At 26.7% G+C, this 14,687-nt stretch overlaps 2 protein-coding genes across 2 annotated transcripts; one reads left to right on the top strand and one right to left on the bottom strand.

The window, feature by feature from the left end:
• Positions 1 to 558: 558 nt before the first annotated feature.
• Positions 559 to 2,724, top strand: Phum_PHUM530520 (uncharacterized protein; the record flags this gene model as incomplete). Its single annotated transcript, XM_002431440.1, has 4 exons — positions 559 to 747; positions 867 to 1,748; positions 1,827 to 1,953; positions 2,135 to 2,724. 4 exons carry the CDS (start codon positions 559 to 561, stop codon positions 2,722 to 2,724), a joined length of 1,788 nt encoding a protein of 595 aa, XP_002431485.1.
• A 1,413-nt stretch (positions 2,725 to 4,137) lies between these two features.
• Phum_PHUM530530 (uncharacterized protein) lies at positions 4,138 to 5,767 on the bottom strand (the record flags this gene model as incomplete). Its single annotated transcript, XM_002431441.1, has 4 exons — positions 4,138 to 4,391; positions 4,454 to 4,839; positions 4,990 to 5,095; positions 5,764 to 5,767. The coding sequence occupies 4 exons, from the start codon at positions 5,765 to 5,767 to the stop codon at positions 4,138 to 4,140; spliced, it is 750 nt and encodes a 249-aa protein (XP_002431486.1).
• Between the last annotated feature and the right edge of the window lie 8,920 nt (positions 5,768 to 14,687).

Here is a 14,687-nt window from a genome sequence, read left to right on the forward strand (position 1 = left end):
ATAATAAAACGAATATAATATTTAATAAAAAACTATAACGAATTAAAATAATAATATATATACATATGGTCCCGATCGAGCCCTTCCTTCCACCTGTTGATTCACCCGAGTATGTATTCTATCCTTTTTCTTTGTCCTCTTACTGACTATTAAAAACAAAATAACAAGTTCCTGTGTTAATCCATCTAATTCCACGTTTGACTCACAAACAGGTACGCAACTTAAAAAACATTTTACGTAAAATGTCGTTATTATTCTTACGAGATATTTTTCGAATCGGAAAACACAACCGTTTCTATTAATAATTATAATAAATGTTATTATTTATGTATTTAATAATTAATTCAATTAAATCCTTTTAATTTTTGACCTTTCAGACGTGTAAAATTAAACGCGCCAAAATAAAAAAGTTTTAAGTTGGCTAAACTGTTAAATACGATTTTACGTCTGATTATTCCACGTGAGAATTTTAAAATATAGATAAGTATAAGAGGATTTGGGTTATTTTTACATCAGGAATTTTTTTTTTTTTTTTTTTTTTTTTTTTAATAATTAACGATGGGTGGAAAACATTTAAAAAAATTAAGGGCTGAAAGGGCAAAAGTTCAATTGAAAAAAAAAAAACTTTTACCAAAGGGACAAAATATAACAGATACGAGTTTTAAAGCAAAAAAAATTGTACTCATTGAACAATTGAAAAAAGTTGATGAAAATGAACCTGTTACTTCCTGGAATTTAACCCTTAAAGTAAATATTAACTTATTTGTAATTTTTTTTTTTTTTTTAAAAAAATATTTATTTATGTAATTTAATAATTGGTAAAGTTGTAAATTTTCACAAGTTGGTAAATGTTTTTTATTTTGTAGGATTTGCTTTCTCGTTTAACCCATCATAATCCATCAACTCGTTTAAATAGTTTAAACGGTATTAGAGAATTAATCACAAACAATCCTCAAATCCTTGGGGGTCCTTCATTAAGGAATACAATATTAAAAATATTAGAATTACTTATAGACATTGAGCATAAAGTTAGAAAGACAGCGATAAATTTATTAAATGAAATATTAAGTCAGTTACCGACTCATTACATAATACCATTTTACGACATATTAAATGTTCACATCAGTTGTGCCATGACTCACAGAGAAATATCAATACAGCAGGATTCTCTTAAATTTATTGGTATTGTCATAGAACAAGCACCAGATGCATTGAAAAGAAATTTTCCTGTATTAGTTCAAAATTTTTTAAGAATAATATCTGGCAGTAAATTTGGACAGCATGTTGAAATTGCTTCGTCTAAAAAATTCAAACAAGATATTGTTAAATCGAAAATTGAATCATTAACTAAATTTTACGAATTGTTAAATGCTGTTTACAACAATCACAAAACAATGGATGAAAACATGAATAAAATAATTGAAATTAAAAGTCAAGAGCGTAGATTCGATATAAAAAGCTTAAATACAATGTATAAAACAATACCAGATATATCATCTCTTTTTAAAAGATCTAAAACTGATAATTTCACATCTTTGGAAGAACATTACAATGAGTATCAATCGTTAGTTTCGGGGATAATGCCATTAATGTTTGATACATGGACTGAATTCGGTCCGAGCGAAAAAAAAGATAATTTCACAATGGAATGTTTGTTAACTCAAAGTTCTGCACAATTATTATACATCATATTACAAATAATATTACTTTTATATGAGAAAACAACAGAACAAAACGATACACAATTGGTAAGGAGTTAAACATCCCTTTTTTGACTTTTTACTTTTAAATCTTATCGAATGTAAGAAAATTTATAATTTTTTCAGACATATTGGTTTGTTTCAACATATGGTACAACATTTATGAAATCATTTTTACTTAATTTTCCATATTTGCCAAGAATATCAGTATCGGAATCAAATTATTTACAAGGATCTGATCAATCGCCAGAGAGTAAATCGTACATGAATCAAAACATAATAATATCATATTTGTATCATTGTTTCATCAAAACCAAAAACAAAAAAGATGAAATAGAAACAAAAATAGAAAAATATATATTAGGTAAGTGTGTGTGTGTCGAAAGAGAAAAAAGAATCGGTTATAAAGTAAATTATTACCCATTCGATTTCAGATTGTTTAAAAATGAAAAATCCACCGGAAAATATAATATTGACAAAAGTGATAAAAATAATTTTAAAATCTCATAAAACATCGAAATGCGATGAAGAAATGATCAAATCTCTGATTCGTCTTCACAATTCGACAAACAATTCAGAATTTAAAAAAAATTTATTTGAAATATTAATTGGGATCGTGACGTCAGATGAGTACGTTCACGCACGTCATGGGAAACAAGTCGTTGACGAATGGATAAAAACGTTACCGGATAAATTATTAAATAAAAATCCCGTACCTCTTTACGTCATCGAAACCTTATTAAAAGTGATAAACACGACTTCCAAAGGTTCGGATGTTTTAAAAGAAATCGAAAAGAAGGCTCATAGTATCGTTTTAGAATTACCAAACGTGAAAATCGATGGTAAAAAAGATGATTTCGAAGGACAAAAATTAATAGCAAACATATTGTACAGGTGCGATAACGAAATATTAAATAATGTCGTTGAAAACGTTTTCAAAATGGAGGAAAACGTTTACGAAAATTATCCGGATAATTTAAAAGATTACATAAAGGATATCGTCACGTACAAATTGAATTCATAGAAGAAACAAAAAGCAGAAGAAAAAATGAAGACGCAAAAAAATTGTCTTCTTTCTCTTCTTCTTCTACTTCCTATTGATAACGTTTAATTAAAAGAAATAATAATAATAAAACGTTAACGTTACCGCCATTATTATCATTATTTGTTAATTGTTACAAAATTATTTTTTAAATAAAAATAAATAAATTTTTTTTTTATACAAAAAAGTGTGTATTTTTATTTATTTATTTATTAATTATTAATATGAAAAAAAATTAAAAAAACAGAAACAAAAAATTAATAATAGTAATAATAATAGTAGAAGTAATAATAATAATAATAGTACGACGATAACAATAATAATAATAATAATGAATGCCTTAATGTGAAATGCACGTAATATAATCTCTTCTACTCATTTTAATTTTACCCAAAAAAAAAAAAAAAAAAAAAAAAAACCTACTTTCTTATTACCTATAAAGCGTGCTTAATAATAATAATAATAATAAATCCTTTTTTTTTTCATTTTTATATAAAAGAACAAAAAGAAAAAAAAAGAACAAAAAAGAACAAAAAGAAAAGAAAAAGCCCCCTTCTTCTCCCTTCACCAAAATTAACACACTACGTAAAAAAAAAAAAAAAAATAATAAAACTAATAGAAAAAATTGTAATAATAATAATAATAATAACAATTAATTCCTCTTATGCAGCATCAACAAATCATTTTTCACTTTTATCATCATCATTATTATTAATATTACACAAACTAAGTAGAAAAAAATAAAAAAATAAAAAAAAAAATTTTTTTTTTTTTTTTTTTTTAAACCCCCCGGGGGGGGGGTTTCTTTTGTAAAATAAAAAAAAAAAAAAAAAAAAAAAGGGTTCCAATTTTTTTTTTTGCCTTTAAAAAAAAAAAAAAAAAAAAAAAAAAAAAAAAAAAACAACTAATGGAAAATAAAGCTTCTCTACGATATAACATTTAAAAATTAAAAAAAAAAATGATATTATTATAATATATAGTGAAATGAATGAATAATATCATCATTAATGTAACAACTATAAACGATTCTACTGTAAAAATAAAAATTTCTTTTTGTGTACGAACGTGACGTCATTGATTTTTATATAAATGGCCCCCTATGTGAGGTTAACAAAACCTTTTTTTTTTTTTTTTTTTTCCCATTTACTCGATAAAACGTTTTATAAGATTACTCAAAAAACAAAATTACACGTCCTAGATAATAATTTCAAAGTGGTGCCAACGTTCCAAAAAAAAAACGTGATGATTATAACAAATAATAATAATAATAATTAAAAAAAACAGGAAGTATGTAAAATTAAGTGATGAATGAATGAATGTCTTCTGTGACGTAATAGAAAGAAAGATAGAGAGAGAGAGAGAGTGAGAGAGAGAAAGAAAAAACATTTTTTTTTTTTAATGTTTCATTTTGTGAAGAAGATCATAGTCGGGAGTTCCTGCTTGTCTACTCATGAAATATTTAGCATGGATTTCCGGATCCAAATAACTCACTCTGACTCCTTCATCGGCAATCATGTTGACTCTCCATTCGAGAATTTTTGGAAATCTGTCCTTTGGAAGTTTGTACAAATCTCCGCCGACGATTTTAAGTATATCCGCTCTTTCGCACCACGGCCATATCATGAAATCTAACATGCCGGGTTTGGAACCTACAATGACAAATTATTATTATTATTATTATTATTATTAAAGGGAACAAGTAGGGAAGAACCGAATAAGATTTTTTTTTTTGTCTTTCGATACTCGCCTCCTAAAAATTTAGTTTTTCGAATGCACATTTCCTTTTCGAATAAATCTAAACCTGCTTTGACGTCATCCATTATTTCCGGACTGAAACCTTCGTGAAGCAACATTTTATATATCCCTCTTATAACTCTGTTAAATTTTTCCATCAAAAGTTTATCCTTTGCTTTTGCCAATGGATCTTTCGGATACAATGGACGTTCTGGATATTTTTCATCCAAGTAATCGGCAATGATGAGACTTTCGTACAATGTTTCTCCATTGGGAAATTCAAGAGCTGGAACTTTTCCTTCCGGTGATTTGTCATAAAACCAATCCGGTTTGTCAGATAAATTAATGTTGACTACTTCATACCTGCAAAAACAAAATAAATTTAAACAATTCTTAGAAATGATGAATGAGATAGATACCCGACTCAGTTTGTTTCACAACTTTACGTAACAATTAAACACATTTGTGAAAATCGTAGAAAATTGAAACAGATAAAGAAAAAAAAAAACTTACTTGATATTTTTAGAATCCAAAACTAAATGCACTCTTTGAGCATAAGGACAAAATCTCATGCTGTATAATCTAAGGCAGGCATCTTTTAACGGAGGTTGACTATCCCCTAAAAAAAATTGTTTACAATAATAACAATGATGATAATTACATTATGATGCAATTACTCGAATATTATCGTTTAATCTGTATGGAAAAAACATGATTTTAAAAGTAAAAGAATATATAAGCATCGTAAAAATTTTTTTTGGCAATTTTGTGAGAATTTATTTTCTAAAATATAAAATTCAATAAGTTATGAATAAATTTAAAAAATAAATAAATAAATTTCACAATAAATTGGTAATGAGAGTCAGACACAAAGATGAAATTACATAATTAATTATTATATTAAGACATAATGCCACTTATTAACTAACCAATACTCATGAAATGGTAGTTTTTGTTACAAAGCAAGGTTGTTTGGTTTTTTTTTTTTTATGTTTCTATGGGTGATTCATTTCAAGGTTTTTTACTTTTTGGATGAAAAATGAAACAAAAAAACATTTTTTCCTAATAAATGTTTCAAATCATTGTTAATTAATCCAATTTATTTAATTTGCAACGTTACTATCGTTAAAAATTACAACTCTTAAATAAATTTCAAGCCGAAATGGAATTTTTTTTTTTTTTTCTGGATAATATGAGGTAGAAGCATGACGGTCAAAATTATCGAATTTTCCATGCTAATATGAATTTTATAATAAAAAAAATTATGAAAACATGTACAAAACTTACCCATTTTCAAATGTTTTCCACTATTGACAACCATTTTTATTTTAAATTAATTAAAAATAAAATAAAATAAAATCCCAACAATTTAATGTTTAACAGCTGTACTCTTTCCACCGCCTTTTTGACAATTCAATTCGAAACTAATATAAACGAGTCAAATCAGGTTCTGAAAAATTTTATTAATGGCAGAAAATTTGAATTTAGTGTTAAAATAATTTTTATATATTTATTTTTTAATAAAAACGAATTTTTTTTTGTAAAATATTAATATTATATTTATCATCATAAAATTTTGAAAATAATAATAACGGTTCAAAGAAATAGTTAATAAAAAAAAAAAAAAAACATTTAAAAAAAATATAAATCAATTTAATTCATAATAATAAATTTAAATTTTTTTAGTAAATAATAATTAATTTTTAAACAGAAAATAAACAAACGAATAATAAAAAAATAATAATTAAATTAATAATAATACTTTTTACCGTTAAAAAAAAAAATCACAAATATAATCGAGTAAAAAGTATCTGATTTGACTATTGTAAAACAAAAAAAATGGAACCGTAAAAAAATGGTGGTTACCGGAATCAATAAGTTACTTCATGTCTGTGGTAAACACTAATTATTTACATAAAATTTAATAATATATGTAAATTAAATACTTACTGTCAAAAAAGATTATATTTATTGTAAAATAAATAAATTTACGAATACACTTACAACACTTTATGAAATATATTCGTATTTATTTTTTGTTTAAATATTTTTTTTAAAATAAATTTTTATTTAAATTAATTAGTTCGATTGGAAAATTATGTTAAATATAAATAAAAAATTATCATTATCATGTGTAAGAAAATTCACTTTAAAAAAATTACTTAACAAATTAATGTGTAATAAAAATTTTTTAATTAAAAAAAAAAAATTGATTTCAATAAGAGTAACGAACGTGTTTAACACATGTAACGGTTTTACTTATTTTTTTTTTTTTTTTGTGAAATATATCAATTAATAAATAATTAAGTCAATAAATAAAAATAATTATTAATTTTATGCAAATGTACATTTATTTATTTATTTATTTATTTATTTTATGTTTTCATTAAAAAAAAAATAAAAAAAGCATTTTAAACTTACCGAAAGTGATCCATCCAGACAATTATTTTAATTTATTTTATTCGTCGGATTACGTCATTCGTGTGTCACATCACGTGACCCATAATTTTTTGCATCAAAGGTTAAAACATCTCCCGAGTATAATAATCATTTAATTGGCGCATTCAATATTGTAATCAATTAGAAGGCAAAAATTTGATAAAATTTTATCTTTTCCAAAAAATTTTGTCTAAAATTATTTTATTCGATTAATTGCCTTACGTCGAAAGTTGTAATTTTTAAATTAGGTAAATAAATCAAGGTATGTCGATCGCGTGAAGTTTTGGCGCCATTATCCAAACAATTTTTTTTTTAAACGAAAATTATCTATTTGCAAATAAAAATAAGAAAACCTCATTACGATATTTCTTTAATAAAGACAAAGCCAACCAACTTAAATTTTTCTTTCTTTCATCTTTTTGTAAATTTAATTTTAAAAAGATGAAAGGTAAAATTTAATTTGCGTTAAATATATGTTCAATTAATAATAATTCTTAAATTTGTCCTTGACAATAAATTAATCATCGAGGTATTTTTATTTTTTTATTCGTCTAGCACGATCGTGAATGTAAATAATAATTTTTTTTATTGTTAATAAATTTATTCAAACAAATGCAAATAATACGAATTAATTATTACTTGATAATTTCATCGTGTAATAAATCAACATTTTCATTACCTGCGAAATTCCCGCCAAAAAAAATATTTCATCAAAATTATAAATAAATTTAAACAAGTCCGCCGCCATATTGTTTAAAATAAAAACGGTTTAGACGCCTTCCCCCCATTCGAATTTTTTAATTTTTTTGAAAGTAAAATTTCATAATAATGTTTTTTTGTAAATTGCCACTTAACACAATTTAAATTGTTTAAAAAAAATTCGAGCATATTTAATTAATTAATTATTTTATTGCTCGATAATAATACAACAAAAAAAAAAAAAAAAACAAGTCGCTCAGTAGTAATCATATAGAAAAAAATGTTTCCACATTTTCCCGCTAGGTTTCTCACCAATCGAATGTGACGTAAATCGATTAATCGATTAATCGAAATTTTTTTTCCATTTGTTTTCTTATGCGTACGTAATATTTCGAACCCCATTTAAAAGAACAAAAAACAACAAAACCGTTAAAAATTAAATAATTTTTTTGTTTCTTTTTCCTTTGTTTTTATTTTCATTGTCATTGTAAAAAGAAAGAAAGAAAGAAAGAAAAGGAGGAAAAAAAAGTATCACACGCATATTCATTTCCGCGTTATTTATTTTAAAATAATAATAATAAAAAATATATAAATAAAATTTTGATACGGAGGAGAAGGAGGAAAAAAGAAAAGATGAAAAGAAAAATGAAATGAGAAAGAAATGAAAAACAATTTATTTTTTTTTTTAAACATTCCTTATGAATATGGAAAACCGCAATAATAATAATAATAATAATGATAATAATAAAGTCATTGAAATGCAAAGCGATTAAACTTCTTTGGTTCGGTTATTTTCTTTTGTTTTCAAATGAATTTTCATGTCTTGGAATCTTTTCCTTTATTATTATTTATATTATTAAATATAATTTATTTATTTATTTTATTTTTTTAATCCGCAATAAAACTTTTAAAAGAAAAATTCCTTTTCGGAGAGATTTACAATACTGTTGAAAATTTCCATTTTCTCATCATACGAATTTGTTAACTTCATATAGAAAAAAACTTATTATTATTATTATTATTACGTTAAAGATGACGAGTCAAACTGAGTCATTTTGTAAAAAAAGTTTTTTTTTTTTTTTTGTAAAAAGAGTGAAAATATGTCAGACGGTTGAGCGCCGTCGGATATTTTGTTTAAAAAAAAATCAAAATGATAAATGACTCGGAAACGTAACGTTAAATAATAATTTTTTATAAACGTATGTTTAACTTATGATTTATTTAAAAATACACTTTAATCTCCTTCCACGATTTTTTTTTACCGCGCGCGCGCGCGCGACAATAAACGCTTTTTAAGCAGACGACGTTCCAACAGTTTATAAAAAGTTTTAACCCCTGTGATTATTGGATAGAAAAATGATTCTTTTACTTCTTTTTTCATTGTGAAAATTTTCCATTGAAAAAGAAAAATGGTTTTTTTTTTTTTTTTTTTTTTTTTTTTTTCTAAGAGAAAAGAGAGAGACGTTTTTAACGAACGTCAAAGGAAAAACTTTTTATGGGTTTTACGCCGTATCGAAAAGGGATGAAAAAAAATTTTCTTTTGAATTTAATCGAGTGAAATTATTAACTATCATTGCCTTAAGGAAATCAAGGGTCGAACGTTGTTTTCTATTTGATCATCATCATCATCATCATCATATGTGTGTGTGTGTGTGCCCATTTATCGACCCATGTTCGCCGTTCGTTTTGACTAAAATTTCACAACTATTTGAACACGTGATTTATGTTTAAATGCACTTTGATAATTTAAGAAATAAATATAAATATCTTTTTACATTCATCCCTCCTTCTTGTAATTTTCCCAAAAAAAATTTCTCCCAACAACATCAACATCAACCCCTGTGCCAAATTTAAAGAAAAATGTTTTTAAAATGATGTTAAACTTATTGTTTTCCTTTCATTTTTATATACCATTAAACTTTAAACATATTATTTATTATTATTATTATTAGTTGGATTGTGTGTGTTGTGGATGTGTTCTGGATGTCTGTTGTGGATGTCTGTTGTGCCTGTGAATGTGTTGTGGATGTGTTGGGTGTGTATTGTGTGTGTGTTCCTTGTGCATGTGCTGTGGATGTGTCGTACACGTGTGTTGTACGTGTTGTGCTTGTGGATGTGTTGTAGATGTGTGTTGTGCCTGTGAATGTGTTGTGGATGTGTTGTAGATGTGTGTTGTGCCTGTGAATGTGTTGTGGATGTGTTGTAGATGTGTGTTGTGCCTGTGAATGTGTTGTTGGTGTGTTCTACATGAGTGTTGTGCTTGTGCATGTGTTTTGCCTGTGCATGTGTTGTGGATGTGTTGTATAGATGTGTCTTGTGCTTGTGAATGAGCAGTTGTTGTGTTGTTGTGTGTTGGGCCAGTGCATGTGTCATGGATGTGTGTGTTCTGTCTAAATGATTGCGTATTGAGTATGATAGGGCTTTACAATTTCCCTTATTACTCAGGTTTTTGAATTTCAACAATTGACTTCCTATTGGTCGGATAATGACAAGCACAAGGTTAAAATTAATAAATATAATAATAATAATAACACTCGGGTAAAATTTTTTTTTTTTTTTTTTTCCCACTGCTCGTGACGAATGTTATAGATAATATCCAGTTACTTCGGCCATGACCTACGCTGTTGGTCGCGTGGCCACCTCGACACCAACAAGCCGGGGTAAACGTCAAAAGTCTCCGGTGTCTATATGACACGCATTCAACTCATTTTACGTGTGTGTGTGTGTGTCATGCCTGACTCGATTTTTTTTTTTTAGCACGAAACATTATACTTTCCCAGGTATACACGACAGTAAAAAAAAAGTAGTGTGAGAACCGCATGCCGTTAATGACACTTCATCCGACCACTTTCCACCGCCTTCTTCGATTTTAAATTACTGCGGAACGTTATTGACTTGAAAAAAGGTTAATTTATGCTTTAAAAAAAAAAAAGTATCACGTCAACTTATTATTGCTGTCCCCCCTTTCGAATTTCCATTTTTTTTCCCCCTTTTTTTTCACTCACTCTCTCTCCCGCCCTGCCTCACATTCCTCTCCCTTCATTTTTCCAAAAAAAAAAAAAAAAAAAAAAAAAAAAAACCAATCACCTTTTTTTTCACAATATTTATAATATTTAATTTTTTTTTTAAATTAAATTAAAATAAAAAAAATTATCGAACGTGTCAATAGAAATTAATTAATTTTGTCATTTTAATTTTAATTTAAAAAAATGTCTCCTATCTATCTATATATAAATATTTTTTTATCATAATTTTTATTTATTATTCATTTTTAATTTTTTTTTTGTTTAAATAATTATTACATAATAAATTAATAATATTAATAATGATGATTATTTTCTTTTTCTTATTAATATTAATATTAATAAAAATAAAAACAATAACCTTTTTATTTATTTATTTATTTGTTTGTTTGTTGAGTTTTTTTTTTTTTTTTTTACAATAATTTTACTTGGCAAGTAGTAAAAAAAAAAAAAAAAATTATTTTTTTGTTTAAACAAACAACCAAAATAATAATAATAATAAAAAAAAAGATTTATTTATATATATATAAACAATTATTTCATACTACAACTATCACAATATATATATATTAAATATATATATAATATGAGACTAGGAATTCATAAATAATTTATATTATAAATTCGAGTATTTTAGGTTCTGGTATTTTATATTTAATTCGAATAATAATAATAATAATAATTTTTAAAAATGATTATATCATATGTACAATGGGCGCGAGCTTTAACGAACAAATAAACGAATAAATAATAATCCGCCATTTTTTAAAAAAATTTAAAGCCCGTCGTTTCCTCATTTTCCTCATTTTTCTTATTTTCCTCATTTTCCTCATTTTCCCTTTTTTTTTTTATTACATTTTTTACTTTTTTTTTGGAAAAATATATTTAAATAGAAAATAAAATTGATAAGACGAAACAACGGATTTGAAATGTTAAAACCAGTCTTTTAGGTAAATAATAATGTGATTTTTTTTTTTCGGTTTGGGGAACGGAACCGGAAATGAGCAAGCGTGGAAAATTTATCCCGGCGAAGTTCATGCCAATCACATTTTCACGTCTTGAAATAAAGGGGCGGACGTTTTAAGGGAAGGTTGAACTTTATATTCTTCTTCTTAAAAAATATTTTTTTACGCGTCACGATGATCCTTTTTTTTTTTTTTTTGTCTAAATACACGTTCCTTTTTGTAAAAAATTTTCGAGTGATTAATAATAATAATAATGGAAATCGTTCGGTCAATAAAATAAAATAAAATAAAAAAAAATCACCCTAAAATCAACGAACCCGAAGAAATAGACATGCAATACATCGTGCGCCAAAAGGATATGCATTCGCCGGAAACAAAAGATTTTCTTTTTTTTTTTTTTTACGAAATGACGGAGGGGGGCGGGGGGGAGAGAGAGCGAGGGTTGCTTGAAAATATTTTAAATTTATAAAATACACAATTATTCTTAGACAAAAGCACACGACTTATTTAAATTTTATATATACACACGTACGTGTATATATAAATTATAAATGTGAGTACACTATGGCAACAAACGACGGCTCGCTGTAGGTGGTAGCCATTTTTTTTTTAGTACCCCACGCATAAGCAATAAATTTACTGAGTGTGTGCGTGTGTGTGTGTGTGTGTGTGTGTGTGTGTGTATTGTTACCGTTACGAAAATTTCAACTCATCACCATTATTATTATTATTATTATTATTATTATTAAAAGATAACCAAAGTATTGATAAGTATGACAACTTATGATATTTATACATTTCATTCACACAATGACTAGATATAATAATATTCGTTTATTAAACTATGTGGAAAAGGAAAATCTTTGAACCGTTTGAATTTTATAATAATAATAATAATAATAATAATAATAATAATAATAATAATAATAATAATAATAATAGTAGTAGTAGTAGTAATACTAGCAATAGAAAATGAGGAAACCTTTGTTTTTACTCTCACGGTCATGAAGTTTATAGTAAACGGCTATGTACAAAAAAAACACTAACTATGACAATGACTAACCGGAAACGATTAACCGGAAACGATTAAACGGAAACATTATAAAAGAAAATAATTTTTCATTCGCGTTCCATGCATTCGATTCACCACGAAAAATTATTTTTAATCGTGTCCTCCTCCCTGTCCTTCCTCGTGCCCTGCCTCCCATTTTCTTCGAAAGGGCCGGGGGTGGGGGGAGAGAAGTTTTCCCCTTAACTTAATTTTTTCGCAAGTCCTTTAAATTACAATTTTTTTTGTTTTTCTGTACATAAAATATATTACAAAAAAAATGTATATTATTACGGCGGCCATTTTGCCATTTATCCCTCGTAAGTACTTATATACGCGATTCGAAAATTTTTCCTTTTGTTCGTTTCTTTGTTTAAAAGATGTCCGTGTATATAACCCCTAGACAACTTTTTTGATACTCTGTATCTACAGTACCGTGCGAAGAATCCGCGTGTCAACGATCTTCGGGTGACGATGGCGTTTGAACCGTCGCCGTGAGACGCCTGTATGGATCTCTGCAAGAATTCCAAGATGCCGGAGGCTGTCATGCATAAGGAGGGTAAGTGCTCAGAGGAGACGTCATATGTGTCGAATGATGTCCCATGCTGTGGGTTGACGCCGCTGCTATGTTCGAATACAAATTGGCACTGGAATTTGTCCAGTACGATGACGGGGAAGAATTGAATTGTATTGAATTGTAAAGACTAGCTAAAATTCAAAAGAAACAAAAATTTTCCTTTTTCACTTTTCCTCATTCGTTACGAATATAATAAAAAAATTAAAAGAAAGGAAACGGAAATGGAAAAAGAGACTGATTCTCTCTCTAATGAAAACGATAAATTATTATTATTATGAAACATTTTTTTTTTGTAACACAATAATAATAATAATCACGTAAAGAAAAGAAAAAAAGAAAAAAAAACTTTTAAGGTGACAATAATGAAAACACAAAACAAATTTAAAAAAAAAAAAAAAAAATTATAACGCACCGCCGCCATTTTGTTAAAAACACGCAAAACAAAATATATATCGATTCGTTTACGGGTGAGAAAAACATTTTTCTTTTTTTTTCCTTTTTTTCTTCTGACACTTTCTTGACCGCGGTTCCCCTTAGCATTTGCCAAACTCACACGATAATTTTTATTTTAAAAAAAAAAAAAACTCCTACGAAAGATTTTCAAAATCAGAACGGGAATTTCTTCAGCCGGGGGGTAAAGGAGGGAGGGGGAGGGAAAAAATGTTTTAAAAATGTCGTCCGATTCGAAGGATAATATAAAAATTTATTAACGCAAATGAAAGATGAAAGAAAAAAAATTTTTTTTGGCTCTCGAATGAATGAATGAAAAAGAAGCAAAATTTTCCAGAGATTTTCTTTTTTTATTTTTTATTTTTTCCAACAGGGACGGAGAATGGGGAAGGAAGGAAAATTTTGAAGTTGCGGACCGTGACTTTTCACAACGAAAAATAATAAAAAAGAGTCATCAGCTCACGTCACATATTCTGGAAGCGTTTTTTTTTTTTTTTTTTTTGACTTTTTTCATTTCTTCGTCTCTCCCTCCCCAACCCCCCCACACCTCCCCACTCTCATCAACATCTTCTCCTTTATTGCTATTTTTTTATTCTAAAAACATTTTCCTTATCTTTCTTCCAAAAAAAATAAAAAAGAAAAAAAAAGGAAGAAAAATTTTTCCAGCCTAAAGCGTTGATAACCCAATTCAAGAAAAAAAATGAAAAACTGAAATTGCTCCTCCCGGGAGAAAAATGCCGCCAAACTCAGGAAATTGCCTTCTTAGAGAGGATATTTTTTTTTCCTCAACCTTTCGCTCATCTTAGTTCTCCAAAAAAAAAAAAAAAATCAATTTTTATTTTATTTTTTTTTTTTGTTTCCTACCACTTTCAACAAATTTTTTTTTTTTTTTTATTAAATTTTTTGTTTAAAAAATAAAAGGGGAAAATCAAAAAAAAAAATTTTCTAACGATTTGCTTCAATTTTCTCTATTTTTTTTTCGGGGGGGGCCTTTATGTAAATGTAAAAAG

This window comes from Pediculus humanus, genomic scaffold (genome assembly GCF_000006295.1).
Source record: "Pediculus humanus corporis 1103172108287 genomic scaffold, whole genome shotgun sequence".
NCBI classification, from domain to species: Eukaryota; Metazoa; Arthropoda; class Insecta; order Psocodea; family Pediculidae; genus Pediculus; species Pediculus humanus.